This window comes from Colius striatus, chromosome 11, assembly GCF_028858725.1.
Source record: "Colius striatus isolate bColStr4 chromosome 11, bColStr4.1.hap1, whole genome shotgun sequence".
Lineage (NCBI taxonomy): Eukaryota > Metazoa > Chordata > Aves > Coliiformes > Coliidae > Colius > Colius striatus.
This window is the reverse complement of record NC_084769.1, coordinates 8,361,563-8,378,392: the sequence shown is the minus strand read 5'-3', so window position 1 is coordinate 8,378,392 and position 16,830 is coordinate 8,361,563. Positions and strand designations below refer to the sequence as shown.

Here is a 16,830-nt window from a genome sequence, read left to right as displayed (position 1 = left end):
GAAAACCCTCTCTTCTTTGTATTGGTAGGAAACACAGCAGAAATAATCAGTGATATTTGAATAGTCTCTTTATCTTATTTGGCCTCAAGGAAGGGCAGAATAGCATGTGATGCATCTGTGATTTTCCTGGGTCCCCACATTTGAAAGAAATCAAACCAAGTGGCAAGTTCCACGGGAAAGAAACAGTCAGTATGTTCCAATGTGCTTTTTAAAATACATCCATAAGAACAGCAAATCAGCAATAAGTAACTGAAATCCTCCTGACAACTACAGGTCCTATCTACCTTGGAAATATCTTAATATACGTGAGCACAGAACTCTTAGGCAGCAACACTGCTCTGTACTGGAGCTCAGCTCCTATACCTGCAGTGTTCCTTCATAAATGTAAACATGTTTTACAACAGAGAATTATCTGTAGCTAGAAATGCCTGCAAAAATATACCTATTGTTGTGCAAAATAAAATGCACAGAGCTGTGAACTTCAACAGCTGCTGGATTTCACAGTACATAAACATCAAATACAAACCTCAATCTCTTTAAACAACAGCAGCAAGGGAGCCTGCAATCTCACCAAAATGAGGTTTTCCCTGTCTTCTGACATAAAAGGGTCTGTAAACCAAATCCCTACATCTGCACAGCAGTCTCTGCTCTTACTCTCCAGCACAGTACTATTTGGCACATGCTTTCAGGAGTGTCCTTCAGCATCAGTGGGAATCTCTCACTTTGGGAATAAAACAAGAGAGATGATGGATATGTATCACACATTACCTAACACAGATAGTTCCTGCTTGGTCAGGACCGTGGTATGGGAATGCAGAGAACAGTCAAATCATCTTCCTGTGACAAAAATTACATGCTGTGTGAGGACCTGTACAGGGGCACAGGTAACCTGCTGTTGAATTGCCATGAAAATGTTGATATATTGTTTTTACATGAGGCTCTGCCTTGCATGTTTTAAAGGACAAGGTAAACCAAATGATTACTCCGTAACCTAGTAGCACTTTGGTGGTAATCTATCACATTATACAAAGGAAAAAACCCACTATATCCTAATAAACTGTAGTGCTAGCTAGAACAGAGGAAGCAAAGCATCATTTCATGCTCTGATAAATCAGTAAAAGGCAATAGATGCAACCTTCAAGAAATATAAGTATGATACCGTCAGCATATAAATAAATACAAACCAAACCCAGGCTTTTCTGGAGCACATGGATAGCCATATTTTTGTCTGTGGAAGATAAAGATTGCCTGTTTTCCTGTACCCTTTGAAAGAAGCTTTCAGCTGCCACGAAACATCACCGCACGATTTACTAGTGCATCAGAGTACTGAAATAGGGCTGGTTCTTAATGTGGCTCCAGCGCCTGAAGAGTCCACAGATCAGGAACTGCATATACCTCTGTGTGCATCTTTAATAATGCCCGAAGCAAAACAATTCACTGCTCTCTAAAAGTGTTATGCAAGTGAATATATGTCATGTGATAATGTCTGCTGTAACTTCTGGTCCTTGCATGACTTCTGTGTTTCGAGTTTACGCTGTTTATTTCAGTCCTCTGCAGTCACTCTGACCTCACTGCCTTTGTCCTTTGTCAACTCTATATGAAAATATATATTTCAACCAGAAGAATATGTATCTAACAGGAGAATAAGAATGGTAGTTTTCAAAAAACCCTGAGGTAACATGTTCTTTGAAGATGTTTCTCACATGTATGTAAAACCCACCATATTCATACACAAAACAGAAGAACAGAAAAAGTTAAGCCTGGTATGAAAAAGTATAAAATTCCCTTTTTTCCCCTCTTGTTTGTCCAACAACAGGAATCCAGCATATTTAGTCCAAATTAGGCCAGGAACTAAGCAGAGTCAAACTCCACATACAACTTGGGGCAATCTCTTCTTTGGGCTTAATTTTATGAGTTTAGTAAATCCATTCTGTTATTTTCTGCCAGGTGAAAATTATTCACATAAAAGCTCCTTGATTTAACTTCAAATGTGCTTGACAGAAAGATTAGAGATGAAATCCATACCTAAGTGTCATACATGCATATAAATAAAAACACTAATATACTCACCCTATCAGTGTTAATCTAAAAGAAACTTCATTCCTTTCCCCTGTCAATTCTAATCAAAAGACAAGATCAATATTCTAAGCATTAGGTCAAAGCCCTAGTAAAACAATATTCACACCACATCCTGAGGCTCAGAGAGTCCAGCCAAGAGCTAAGCAGTCCTCTAGCGAAAGCACTGAGTGGCAGTTCCAGGACTGGTGCCTGTGAATCACTCCCACTTCCCTCACACTAGACATCAGAGAGGTCTCTCAGTGCTCAAAGTCCCCAGTGGGAGGAATCTCATGCTGAAGCAGTGCAAAAGTATGAGGAGAATGGAGTGGCACAGCCAAAGTGATATGAACTGATCGCAGCAGCTCCCTGCTCCTGCCCACCACACTGCTCAAGGGAGGAGGTGGAAGGGGTGGGAATGAAGGAATGAACTTGAGCCTGCAACAAAGGGAGGAGTAGGAAAAAGTGCTACTAGCTCTTTGTTTCTCACTATCCTACAGTATGTTTAATTGGCAATAAAGTAATCTTCCTCAAGTCAAGTCTGCTTTCCCCTTGACGGTAAGGGGTGAGTGATCTCCCTGTTCTCATCTCAGTCCATGAGATTTTTTTTCCTTATTATTTTCTCTCTGAGTCCTGGTGAGTGACAGTGGCTGGGTGGGCACCTTAGAAGCCAGGTAAGGTCAACCTACCATCATACATTTGAAGATCCAGACATCCTGTAGATGGCAACAAAGCAGGAACTGAGGCTACGAGTGAGATACACACCAAACGTGAAGCACTTTCAAGTCAGCAAGCTGTGCTGTATACTTATTTACTAGCTTCCTTTGTAACATTTCACATAGCCACATCTAATAAAATCTGGTGGTATCTAAAAACACAAGGCAGGATGACAAGATCAGTCTTTCTTTGTGACAAACTGCCTCCCACAATAACCCTACATACAGGCCATGTAGGAAGGATAATAGGTGATTACTGCAGAGCAACACAGAAGAGGAGAACTGTAGACAGCTCCTTCTCTAATCTTCCTCTGAGGCAAGGAGTGAATTCCCTCATAGTATTTTACTCATCTTTGCAGTGACACGACCAAAGGAATACCATCAATAGCTGACAAGGAGAACAATTTATCTCCCCCCAAACTAGATTTAAATGCTATTATTGGTCTAAATTAGTATTCAATGGACATTAGGCAAAGTGACCAACCACATAGGGTACTGCGGTGTCCTACTGGTTTATACTTTCCAGACACTGTCTCTGTTATATATGGATTACCAGTTATATAAGTAAGGCCACAGAAGTGCACGCAGATGGTGACCTCTAGGCTAGCAGATGTGATATTGTTAGAAATTAAGATGTGATGATGCAACATCAATATGCTGATGCTATGCCAAAAATCTCTTTATCACAGCTGCTAGGAGAACAGTTATCATTTCCCCTCAACTGCTGACAAGACAGAATGGAGCAAGGGGAATTAACAGTAACTGGAGAAAACCACGTAGGTTGTTCTTAAACCAACAGCCACACAGTCCTTTTATGCAAAGTGTTATCAGATTTGTAGTACGTATTTTCCCCTTTTCAGAAGTGACAGACTTAACATGTCATAGTATAATCTAATAAGAATTATGCTCATCCCATTTGCAGAACCCTGGCACACCAAACAAGGACCATTTTCTACTTTTCTAATAACATCCATTCTTAAAAGCCTGAGGAATTTTTCCAGTCACAGACATTGATACCTATAAACAACATCATCTTAACTTAAAGAAGTTTTGAAATGTACCCAAAGGGGATTTTAGGATTTGGTATTAGCCTCTTCAGATACAGATGCACTTTAAAATAGTGTGTTTATTGAACTTATTTCATTTAAACCAAAACAGTAATCAAAATAACTTAAGTAAAGCTACCTTCTCTACTGCTTTAACATCTAATCCAAGTTCAGAGTCACATATACCGTATGTACTCAACAGATAACAATTTCTATTGCTTACTAATGTACACCAGAGATATGTAATCAATTTAAATTGTGTGTATTAGTCTGCTTTTTAGACTGATACTATAAATCACACCTACTGCTTCAGACAGGGTTGTTGCATTTCTGTTCCTACTGTCGTAGGAAGATGTTGAAAGCAGAAAAAGTACAGCTAAAACCAAGAACAAGGAGGTAAGTGAGACATGGTGCATTTTCTTCTCTAATTTCCAATATGTAAGAAGTTCAAGGAGGAATTAATGTTCAACTGTGATGAAGCAGAAAAACCCAAGCTGCAAACCAACCAAATAACAAACAAATCAGTAAGAATTAACCTAATTTCCTCCAGAGCTAGCTGAAGAGGCAGCATACATAATGCTAACTTAATGTTAAACTCGCCATGAGAGTTGTCAACAATCAAAACAGGAAGGTCAGACTACATGACACTCTCTTGGAATAAAGTGAGTTGACAGGTATTTATAGTATAGGGTTAGACTTGTGCATTTGAGCAAAGTTCACCTATATACATTGTCATGCCGAAAAGCGCCCCACAGGATTTAACAGAACAGCTGCAGCAAAGCAACAGGTCTCAGTGAGAAAGGAGTATAATCTCAAAGTGAGATTATGCTAAAGCAATGCAAAAATAACTGCACCCAACTCCAGTGTAAAAACCGAGCTTTATCGTTGAATGGTTTTCCTGCAAGATCTCTCCACATGTTAAATATACTCACCCCCAACCAAATTAGAAAACAAATTTAAAACCACACGCATCCACCACTATCCAATTCTGGAAAATAAATTTGGTTTTAGAAGCTTTTTCTCCTCCTCCAACAACTGTCACATATTTATCAAACTTACCACTGTGTCACTTTAGGGCTCTGGCAGATTTATACAGATGTTAATAAAGAGAACTTCGATTTATTTCAGACTCCTAGCCTGGAATATTGCTTACTTGGTAAGAACAGGAACGTCAATCAATAAAAAAATACTCCTTGACTTCTGAAGTCCTCAATCTCAAACTATATGTTTATATGACAGATTAAAGTTTTCATAGAGTTTCTGATAGGAACAGGCACCTTTCCTCCCCTGATTACAAGGGTCAGTTTACAGCTTTCCACAAACTATTATATTTCATTCTCTCAAAGACACAGAAAAAAAATATCTTGGGATGCTAAGAAACATCCTCCAGATCACAGTTTAACCTATTGCACTCCATGTATATGTAGGAATGTGTATGTAAATCCACTCAACTCAGGAATTACACAAATGTAAAAGATTTATGCCATAATATATGCTCTTACTAGAATCCATCTGCATCTGAAAGGCAGAATCTTTGGGCTCAAAGTATTACTTTTTAGATATCTTCTTCCAAAGTACTTCCAATTTGCTTGATTTTAACATCTACTCCCACTACCACCTGTCTTGTCCCATTTAATTGTTCTCAAATGGAAGAAAAAAAAGGTCTCAAATCCTTCAAACAATACAGAATCTAGTTGGCAGGGTAAGAAAAAATGCACTCAATTAGAGAGAAAGTCTGTTTGTGTAAGCAAATATCTTAATATTCTACTAAATATGAGAAAATATAACCTCTAATATTCATCAGAATAAACATTATGTTTTAAAAGCAAATGAAGTATTTAAGTGTTGCATTCTCTTCCTAGCATCTGGTCTACACTAAAATAAAATCATAGCCCAATGAAGCCAACAGCAGTTTTTATCATTTGTAATAACAAGACCAACCAAGGTGCCATTAATGAAAAGTGGTAGTTAAGTTTACCTTCAAACAGTACAGCCAACATGCAGGTAGCTTTAAAAAGAACATAATATTAATTTAGTTGGCATTCACCTCTATCTAATTCAGAGGTACAAAAATAAAGAGACAGTTTAATCCAAAGAACTCACATCCCTGTCTCTTGACAGATCTACACAAGTTAGACTGCAAATAGTAATGGAAGAAAAAGAATGGATGACTTTCAGGGATCTTAGCTAATAAAATATTCTCTTCAGAAACACTGTAGAAGTGAATCAGACTACTGCCATTTCACAGCAATAATGACAGGTTATCCTGAAAAGATCTGAATATGCAACAGTTAAAATTTTACCAAGTTACTGGGTGCGTTACTCTGGAGACTGTCTTCCCCTCACCCCTTCTTTTCTTAATCGTGGCTCCACCATCTTCAAAGGCTTCTAGTTATTTTAATACTACTGTTGTAAAATCAGGATCTCAAGAAATTCTTCCATAAACAAAGATTAATATAGAATAGAGCTAAATATTCTAACCAAGAATACTCATAGGGTGGAATACTCACATAATGCTCAGGGAGTCTCATCAGAATAAGTAAGAATTGAAAGGAAAGATCACAGAACAACAGGAAACTAAAGAAACACGAAATATCCTTAGCGTTTTTAGCAAAAAAACTTCCAGCTTGTCTGAACATTTTGTTAGTTTCTCAAAATTTGAAAAGCATTAATGAAATTTTTTTAAAACCAAAATAACAGATCAGTATAAATTTTATTATTGCTGTTAGTGGCTTTGGCGGTGTTGCCTAGAAACTCGACTTCAGATCAGAAGAGCAGCATGGCAGACACTGAGGAAAAAACCCACAAAACAATGCCCAACGCAGAAAACCCTAAAAACCCCAATAGAAACAACCAAAGGAAAAGAAACAGCCCACAGGTTTCTTTTACCACATTAAACTGAACTGGAAATTTTCAACAGTTCAGAGGCCTGAGGGAATGAGATAATATTCAGTCTTGATAGAAAACATACAACACAAAATTCCATTGTCTCTTTCAATATTGTTTCAATTGTTTTGTTTCCATGTGACAAAAACAATAAAAAAATATCTATTTGATGTACAGGATCTCATTTTGCATCATCAAAGCAATAAATAACTCTAATCCTTACTGTTGTCATATAAATGAATGAATGGTTTGTCTTAAATCCCAGTTCTAAAATGTTTCACTTGTAAGTGGAGCTCTGTTCTAGCACAAAGCTCTGGTCCAGTCAATGCAGGAAGAGACTCGAAGCATGTCCAAGCAGGATGGCTACTCAGCTTTAAAAGGCATCTTTTTTTTTTGTTCCTTTATTCAGATTGATCAAACCCTCTCTTGTTGACTAACAGAAACAATCAATGTCGATTTATCAATGACACACACCTTTTGAAAAGATCTGTACCTCGAAAATGACTGGGCATTCCAACAAATGCAGAATCTCAGGGCATGAATAATTTCACCATTACACAGAATGATGGTATGTATAAGCCTCTTAAGTTTTACAGAATGCTAACAGTCATCTAGCCAAATGACCATTATGTTTCCAAAATCTCAGAGGAAGAACAGTTTTTGCTTAAGATTCCATCCATTCAAGCTATCAATAGGTTTGATCAATCTTTTTGCATCACAGTGTGTTCTTCCTCTATTTTGAACATGGTTTACTCATGCAACATACCTGGAAAACTGTTCTTGCAGCCCACGCATCTGAGCTCTGCTGCGCTCTGACTCCAGTGTCACCTCCCGTAATCTTTTTTCACTCTCAAGTCTTAAATGTCTTTCTTCCTCCAACTCATGTATCAGCTTCTCACGCTGAAAGACCATAAAAAGTTATTTATTAATGGTACACATTTTTTTTTAAGGAAAAAAATAGATTTAATTTGGGAAAAACCATCAAACAATTAAAATAATCATCAACTATCCTCATTTTTGTACAGCAACATCACACAGAATAGCAAACAGGAGATGGAAAGCCTTTCAGAATATCCCCATCATGCTGAGGTGCACTTACTCAGCTCAGACTCGCTGAAGTCAACATCTCTAAAAACAAACACCTACCCTCTCCACAGCTCTTTTTCTTTGCCACCACTCAAATGTATAAAGTTTTATTTGAGATCTGTGATCTGTCTTCCTTGAATGCAGACACAGGAAGCATGAAACAAGTCAAGAAGACAACTTGCCACCCATGCCTTAATGATTCAATCTCACAAGTAAAGAAGGAACTGATTCTGCAGCTACTGGTTTTCTTGTTCTGACTGAGAGAAGGATCCCTATCAGTAACACAGTCTCCTTGTATCATGACAAAAATGTTTTTAAAAACTGAGTATCAATCAAACAAAAACGAGAGAAATAAAAATGGGATTAATTTTACGAGTAGTTCTCAAAGGCAAACAGCATATGGTAGGACCAAAAAACCCAACCCCCAGCATCCAGCACTACCTGGAGAAATCTACATATGTCATGGCCTGAGGTTTTTTTTACAAAAAGAAAGAATGTCATTTTAAAAGGTACCTAATGATTTCAAAACCCTATTTTAAAAGTAGCTAAAGGCAATTTATGAGGAGCATGGGAATGAACTGAAAAGTCATAAAAAATGCCATTGGAAATTAAAAAACCCCATATATACAATCTTTTCCACGTGACCCTGTTAAATGGCTATGAAATCAAATTTAAATTTTCCTTCTGCATTTCAATGAGATAACAAATCAATAAAAAACCCTCAAGCAATTTACATGGCATTAAATTACACTCTGAGGTTCCACAGGTAGTGGTCTAAGAAAAGGTTAAAACACTGTAAAGCTACAGTGAGTTCAGCACCTATATGCTTTGAAAACCCTCTGTGCCCACGGTGCAGTGCAATTTGTTGCCTGTCAGCCAGTCTCACATAGTTCCATTGCTGACCTAAATTTTCATGAATTACCTGCAAAATGTATCTAGAAATGATACATACCATTTCATTAGAAAATAACAAAGGTATTGGTGTTAAGTCATTAAATGGGATAGACAGATTATTTGTACAAGTCTCACAGCCATAAATCTTACTGGATTATAACTTACAATAGCAGTAAGCAAGGGACCAAAAATATAAACATCACCAAGTGGAAAAGGGATCGTAAAGACAGTGATGAATAAGTAGATGCCACAAAGGTAGGCTGAAAAGGATTAAATGAAATATCTATATGCTTGGGAATAATAGGGGGAATTACTCAGAGAACAGAGAGATTCTATCTAGTTGGTCTATATGTGATACCTAGAAAATAGAAAGCTGCAAAACAAGAAAAAATAATTGGAAAATAAATACATTGTTTTAACTAAACGATCTGAGTACTGTCCTTACTGTTATGTTGCCATCTTCTGCCAGGTATTGAGCAATCTGTGGTTTCTGCTAAAATAAGAATAGCAGAGAGTGCTCAGCACCAAGCAGACGATGCACAGCAGCTATACGGTGAGTACAGCTGATGAAGGCTAACTCAGGCTAATAATATGGGAAGAATATGCAAAACAGCATTTCTCCAGGTTAGATCTCATCTATGCCTGCTTCAAAAGTACACCGTTCCAGAGGTCCTTGCTGAATATTGTTAACATCTGCTCTCAGAGAAGCATTTCACTGCTGCTAAAGAGACATCTAGAGCTACCAGGGAGTCAGAAAACAGAAAGGCAAGTGACATAAATATATAGTCAACATCCAGGGCTAATACAAGCTTTCAGAAAACATTGGTGTCCACAGATATTGGGCTTAAAAACAAATAGGTAACTGTCCCTACAGTAACTGATAAGCTACCTTGGAGGAAAATCAGATGCTGCTATGAATTTGAGTGCTCAAGTTGACTCAAAGCACCAGGTCATGCCTGAGCTACCTGCTGCAGTAACAGAGCTGAACTGTGATAATGAAGATAATGGATTCAGCCATGCCTTCAACACTCTTTCATAGAATCACAGAATCACTTAGGTTGAAAAGGATGTTAAGATCACCAGAGTCCAACAATTAACCCAGAACTGCCACATTTGCCACTAAACCATATGCCTCAGCACCACATCTGTATGTTAAAGGTCTTTTCCAACCGTAACGATTCTGTGATTCTATGGCTTTTGAATCTCTCCAGGGACGGTGACTCCACCACCTCCCTGGGCAGCCTGTGCCAATGCTTGACAACTCTTTTTAGTGAAGAAATTTCTCCTAATATCCAATCTAACCCCCCTCAGAGTGACTTGAGACCATTTCCTTTTGTCTTATCACTTGTTACTTGGGAAAAAAGAGCAACTTGAACTTCGCTACAACCTCCTGTCAGGCAGTTGTAGAGGGCAAGAAGGTTCCCCCTCAGTCTCCTCTTTTCCAGGCCAAAAACTCTCAGTTCCCTCAGCTGCTCCTTATCAGACTTGTTCTTCAAGACCTTTCACCAGCTTCATTGCCCATCTCTGAGGATGCTCCAACACCTCAATGTCCCTCTTGCAGTGAGGGGCCCAAACGACAATAATTGTATTATGAAACAGCAACTACCTGAATATGTCTACATCACTGACCACACTTTGGCCTCAAACAAATCTTCCTTCTACATTAAGTACAAAGCCAGATCTCCATGGGGGGAAGAGACAAAATGAGTCACTTCAGAAAGCACATTAGTATCCTGTCCTCAGTCTCGCTGCCAGGATGTTTTGTAGGTTGCACACAGCTCCACTGACTGTCCTGCGCTATCAGTGTTCTATATCTAAATGCACGGCTGTGCTGCTGCTAATCACAGAACCACATTTTCTAGCTGAGCACTGAATATACAGTAGATTCACAAATCCAAACATTCCCCTTCAGGTCAAAGAACTGTATTAGCTATTTCTAGGTTTTATTTATCTCTTGCTGATAGGTCAGAGAATGCTGTTGCTGTCATTTACTCCTTCTAGTCATGTGGAGAAGTCTGCACTATGGTCCTACACAAAAAGATCTGCACTTCCATGTTTTGGGTTATTTTTTTAAGATCTAACAATTACCTTAAGAAAAGCACCCATAAGCTAACACCAAATTCACATTAGAAGAAAAATAACATTACAGCAATGAAAAACCTAAACATAGGAACTTTTAGAAGGAATTAAATATCCAGTTTCAATTCAGTCTTCTCATGGGCATGCATTAAAACACAGTATTAGTTCTATAAGCACATACTGTTGCTGTACAAAACTTACGCTCCTTTCAGGGTAAGGGATCAAGTCACAGGCTACAAGACTAGAAACAAAAGTACTAACCTATGGCCCTAAAATTATGTGTTCTCTTCCCAGCTACCAAAAATTTCCTGTACAAATGGGGAGAAGACTGCCCACAGGACAGCTGCACAGCAGTAACACCATCAACCTTCACAAGGATTTACTGGCAACCTTGAGGCACTTCTGCTACTTCTTGCAGGCAGAAAGCAGATCTGCCTTTCAGCCAGATCACAGACTTTAAATACAGAAGAGGGGGTGAAAAAAAGGTGTAAAGAGACCACCCACACTTGGAATATTCTCAGACTCTAGGACACAAACCACTCACATATACTACACATAAAGAGTAGATTGCAGCAGTAGTAACCTTATCTACAAGAAAAGTCAACTATATTTCTAGTCCTTTTTATTCAAGCCATAATGAAGAGTCAGAGGAGAGAATTGAGCCTAACATACAGAAAGGCCAGGATTGAACATAGATTTTACCTTTTTTTTTCTCTCCAGGAAGCAAAAAACATATCCCTGAATTCTCCAGTAGTTCTGCATTGTCATAACTCCCTTTATAATCTTTTCTGTGCTAACCCCACTTTAGTCCTGTGCAAAATAAAAGCCGTGTGAAGGGAAATGAACTTGCCAGAAAAAGTTCAAGGCTTTATAGCAAGTATGAGCTTAGTGGAAAGGGATACAATTAGCATGCTATGTGAAGAAAAGGTGAATAAAAAAAAAGAAATTGTAATGTAAAATGAATCAGTATGTTTTAACACTAGGAAAATTACTGCCATCTTCCAATGAAGGTGTTCCCACTTGCCAATTCCTCTTTAATTGCAGCTTCCTCTCTCCATGAGCTCCACTCAAACTATTTTTCCAATTTTCCTCTCCTTGCCTTCTTCAGCACAGCCTTAACCTTCTCCTCTTAGAAGTACAACCCTTACTTCATTCTTGCTTCCCTTTTTTGGCCTCTCCAGATACCCTGACTTTCATCACATCACCCTGTCAAACTTCTGGTAACTTTCCAAGTACGCAAAAATTTTATGTGAACAAACTAGAATGGAAGACAGGGGCTAGCAAACTCCACCAATACTTTCGTGTAAGTACTGGAATATTTTAACACTTGGACAAATACTGTTTGCAATTACTTTTTCATGAACATTTCAGCAATCAAGTTTCACTAGCTGCTCATTATACTCGTGAGCCAGCGTTTGCACTTCAACAAGTTCCTTTTTGTGTAGCTGTAGAAATATGTGTGTCAAAATGTTTCATTTCTCATCCAGTCAGGGACACGTACCACACATTAACTCGTCTTCTCAAAGTTAAAGAAGGAATCAAATTTGAGATACTCATGATCAAAACAAAAAACACAAAAACTATTTATGGCAACACTGAAAATAGCACATGTATTTGATAGAAAAAATCCCAATTGTTCCTCAACACTCTATGAAGGGATAAAGAGACAAGATTTATTTTCAGAATTACTGGTTAATTGCTGTGCTCTTGGTCTAAGGACTGACCCAGTGCAGCCAGGTGAAAAATGTCTCCTAAGAGGTGTTCAACCATTTAAGTCTCCTTTAATTCCCTTGGGATTTGTCACACACATCAGCACTTGGTTCTTTCACATTCTACCAAACTGAAGATATCTTTTGAGTGATCCCTGATGCTGTGACAGCCATCAGAAAACAAAACATGACAATGGATGTGGCGGGTGGCACTCACGGGAGGCTGATGGCAGTGAGGCCAGGAGCTGCACAACGGGCTCTTCATTTCTGACAGTTTCATATCTGGCATGTAGAGTGAGCTCACAGCACTTGAAGGTTTGGTATGAAAACACTGCCTTCTTACCTCTTTTTCCCTCCTGGGCTATTGTGCAGTTAACTTTTAAATTTAGACATGGACAACTCTCAAGCCTTCCAAATCAGGGCTTCGCAGTTTAACTCCTTTACCTGTCATTGCACATCAAATCAGCAGCTGTCTTGTTTGAATGGCAGGACCAACTCCATGTCAATGCCTTCTCAGAGAAGTACTCAGTGACTTCTCTCCAACAGGGTCAAGCATTTGACTATCTCAAACACATTTCTTCTTCCAAAACTCTCTAGGGTTTTTTTTCCACCTTTTGTGCTGGAGCTGCATCTCTCTCCTCAGCACTGACCATCCAGTGTCCTCTGTGTTAAAACTGCTCAGTTGACAGCTCACTCCTCCTTGCCCCTCCACCTACAAACCTTTTCCCTTGTTCCTCTATAACAAGTCACCCTAGTAATCTTACTTTTTCTTAATATCAATGGATCAGATGGACTGTGTGTCTGTGGTGAGCAGCAGAGGGCTGAGGGGCTCCTCTGTGATGAGAGGTTGGTGCTGCCTCGTGCCTGACACAGCCAGTTCCAGGTGGCTCTGCTGCAGCCCCACCGCATGGCACAGTTGAGCCCCTCAGCAACCTCAGTAGCACCTCTGGAAAAATGAATTTAAGGTTAAAATCATAGACTTATAGAATGGTCAGGGTTGGAAAGGACCTTCAGAGATCATCTAGTCCAACTCTCTGCTAAAGCCATCTAGATGAGGTCACAGAGAAATGTGTCCAGACAGGTTTTGAAACTCTCCAGAGGAGCCTCCACACCCTCCCCGGGCAGCCTGTGCCAGGGCTCCTTCACCTCAACAGTTAAATAGTTTTCCTGTATATTTACGTGGAACTTCTGAGTTGCACCTATTGTCCATTGTCCCTTGGGAGCAAAAAATGCCACAGAGGCAGTGAGGAGTGAGGAAAAAAGTGTGAGAAACAGCCCAGCGAGTGCCCAGGACTGGGGAGGAGAAGCAGCAGGAGGTGTTCTCAGCACTCAGACGAGTATTCTGCAGCCCATGGAGGGACCATCGGGGCCATTTCCTGTAGGACTGCAGCCTGTGGAGAGCCCATGATGGGGCTGGCAATGCTCTGAGAAGGGATTGCCATAGACTGATGTCAACCCGCAGCCCCATCCTCCTTCACCATACCACAGGGGACGTTGGGGAATCAAGGGTGTTGCTATTCATAAAGGAGCTAGCCTGACATCTACACAGAAACTGGTCCTTCCTTTTCCTTTTAGTTTGAGTCTTAGAAAAAGCAATTTGTAAGAACAACTAGGTATAACTAGATTGATTAGTTTAAATACCAAAAATGTCTTAAAAGGGGCACAAAAGTAATCTCTTCTTATCTTTAAGGATAACTGATAAGTAGTGAAACAAGGTTACTGTTTAATCAGAAATAAGATTATTTGGTATCCTTGAATTTGTTCTTTGCTTCCTCAGTGCACTGTAAGAAGGATTTTACTATGGTACTACTAATTACACTAACATGGGAGCACTATGTTGTCAAAAAGTCTACATGAGAATATTTAACAGAGGCTTAATGTTGCTCAAGATCAGGCTAATAACCTTCACATTATTTTTTTAACAACTATTTTAAAGCATTTGCTAAAGAGGGTCACAATTTCTGTGTAATTAATATTGATTTCGAACAGATACTTCACAATGAATTTTAATGAGGGGAAGAAAAGAATACAAATTCTTTTGTTTACAGTTTGAAGTACCATTAAGTCATTACTAATCCAAACTCAGTATTTATGTAAGTTTTCATGCATTTTTTGAGGCTATGCATCTGATACCTCAGCATAATTTAATGGAATCATAGCCTGGTCTGTAACATGACATCCTAAGAACCAGAGAGCCAAGTGGCCACAAAAGTAGACAGCAACAACATCATCACAAAAGTAGATAACAACGTTAGAATTAAGCAAAGAAACAGCAACTACTAGAAGCACATTAAAATCAGTTTTTCTAGCAAGTTAGTGTCAAGCACTGTTATGAATAAACAGGCATATTCAAACTACTCAAACCCACTATTTTATCGCCCTTGTATGCCACTTTTGAAAGACTGCTGCAGGCAGGAGCTACAGAACAGTCTGGCATAAGGGACAAGAGAGGGATGTTTGAAACAGTTCCATTTTTCAATTAGGAAATATTAATTGAAATAGAAACTGGCATTTTCAACTTGGTCTAACCGTTGCCCACTTTAACAAAGTAAATCATTTTTTTCTGATACAATCAGTATTTCATTCCCTCAACATTAGGCATGGTGTACAAATAGTATTTCTTTGAGTGCCACTGAGTGTATACTTGAGCCCTAGCTGCCCATAGCCCAAGCTGTTGCTTAAAGGGAAGTACAACTATTGTCTATGTTACAGATATTTTTTGAGAACTTTTGATTGGGTCCTGTAAAAAAATAAAAAACAACCCAAAAACAGGTGAAAAAGTCTGAGGTGGTTCACCTCATCTGTCTTCTACATAAGATGGGTGAAATCTCTTTGGTCTGGTCATCCATCAGAGGCAGATGAGCCTGCCTGTTACTCTCCTGCAAAGCCCAGGGTTCCCACATGGGACAAGAGCTCTCCCTCCAAACTCCCATCGTGTGACCAGGTCCCAAACCCAGCACACAGGAGACCACATTCTTCTGTCTGTCTAAACTTACTTCACTCACACATGACAGGAAAGAAAGGTGATTATATGAACAGATAAGCAGATAATTCTTTTTATTTCTTCATAAATTGTACCACATACTCTATTTTAGTTCAAATTAAAATGAGCCAAATTTCAGAGTGTCCTTTGTTTGCTACTCATCGACCCCCATTAAACCTAATGTTTCTCATTCTGTAATCAATACTTCCCTGCAAAAATAAACCAAGGCACTGACAAACAACTTTGCTGCGCACTGCAGCTCTCCTTGTAGTGGACTTTGACAGCATGAAAAAACATTACCCCAAAGAGTGAGGAAAACAAGTGCATTGCTTACTGTGCTTATTAGTTTTTACAGGCTGCTCACAGTTCAATCATTTTACTGTAACATGACTTTATTAAATTAGCCAGCTATCCAAATCAGAGCTTTCTGACAGTGGCACTTAATATGCCTTTGTCCCCTGTTAATGTTTCCAGCTATACTGGGAATATTGACAAATACCCTTAAACATTCAAAGCTTTCCCAGGGATGAAGTTACAGGTATTTTTAAAGCACAGTTTAGCATTAAGGTATAAATACTGTTCAGCAATAACTGAAGTACTTAGAGGTTTCATGGAGGGAGAGGTAGCATTACTTCCACATCTTTTCAAAATAGCAAAGTTAAGGGGGAATTTGTATGGCTGCTTTATAATCAAAATTAATTACCCTTTCACAAGATGGAGATTTGTACTACAAGAGGCTAAAGAAATTTCCTTGATTTATTTTAGCCCTCTACTTTTTTCTCCAATTATTTTATGATGTAATCATTTTTCCTAAACTTATTCCTGCTAGAGCCCTGCAACAGCAAGACATAAATACTATAAAAAGCAGTATCCTAATTTTAGGCTGGTATCTTCTAGCTTTTTCATTCCAGCAAGAAAAATTTATGGTTCTGTAGAATAGGATTCTGCTTCCAAAATGACAGGCTGCCCAAATAAACCAGGAAAATCTAATTGACACTATAAAATTTGTATTAGCATTTTATATAACTGCCTTGAAAACAAAGTAAATAACTTGAAGCAAATAATTTATCTTCCACTGTGAAATTTCAATATGCCAATACATCTCTCTCTTTGACCTCGTATCAGACTACCACATGTATCTCGTGACTACCACATGTAAACTTCAAGCTTTGCTTGGCTCTGAGATGAATAGCAGGATAGGAAAGGTTTATTATTATTAGTGATATTTTAGTGACAGTAGTTTACATACTTTATATTCTTGGGTGATAACACTGCTCCAGAGCAATTGAAGTAAATTAGAAACTCTTTCTTGCTGTAGTTACTCCTTCTGAATAAGATGCTAGCTTTCATTGTGCACTAGCTCAAAATTGCCACCA

General features: G+C 38.7%; 1 protein-coding gene across 1 annotated transcript in view; it reads right to left on the bottom strand.

Moving 5' to 3' along the window:
* Positions 1–16,830, bottom strand: part of NCKAP5 (NCK associated protein 5) — a 369,143-nt gene that overhangs the window by 187,750 nt on the left and 164,563 nt on the right. The window contains exon 4 of the mRNA XM_062005050.1: positions 7,470–7,603. Coding sequence (XP_061861034.1) covers positions 7,470–7,603 — 134 coding nt within the window. The remainder of the gene's footprint in view (positions 1–7,469; positions 7,604–16,830) is intronic.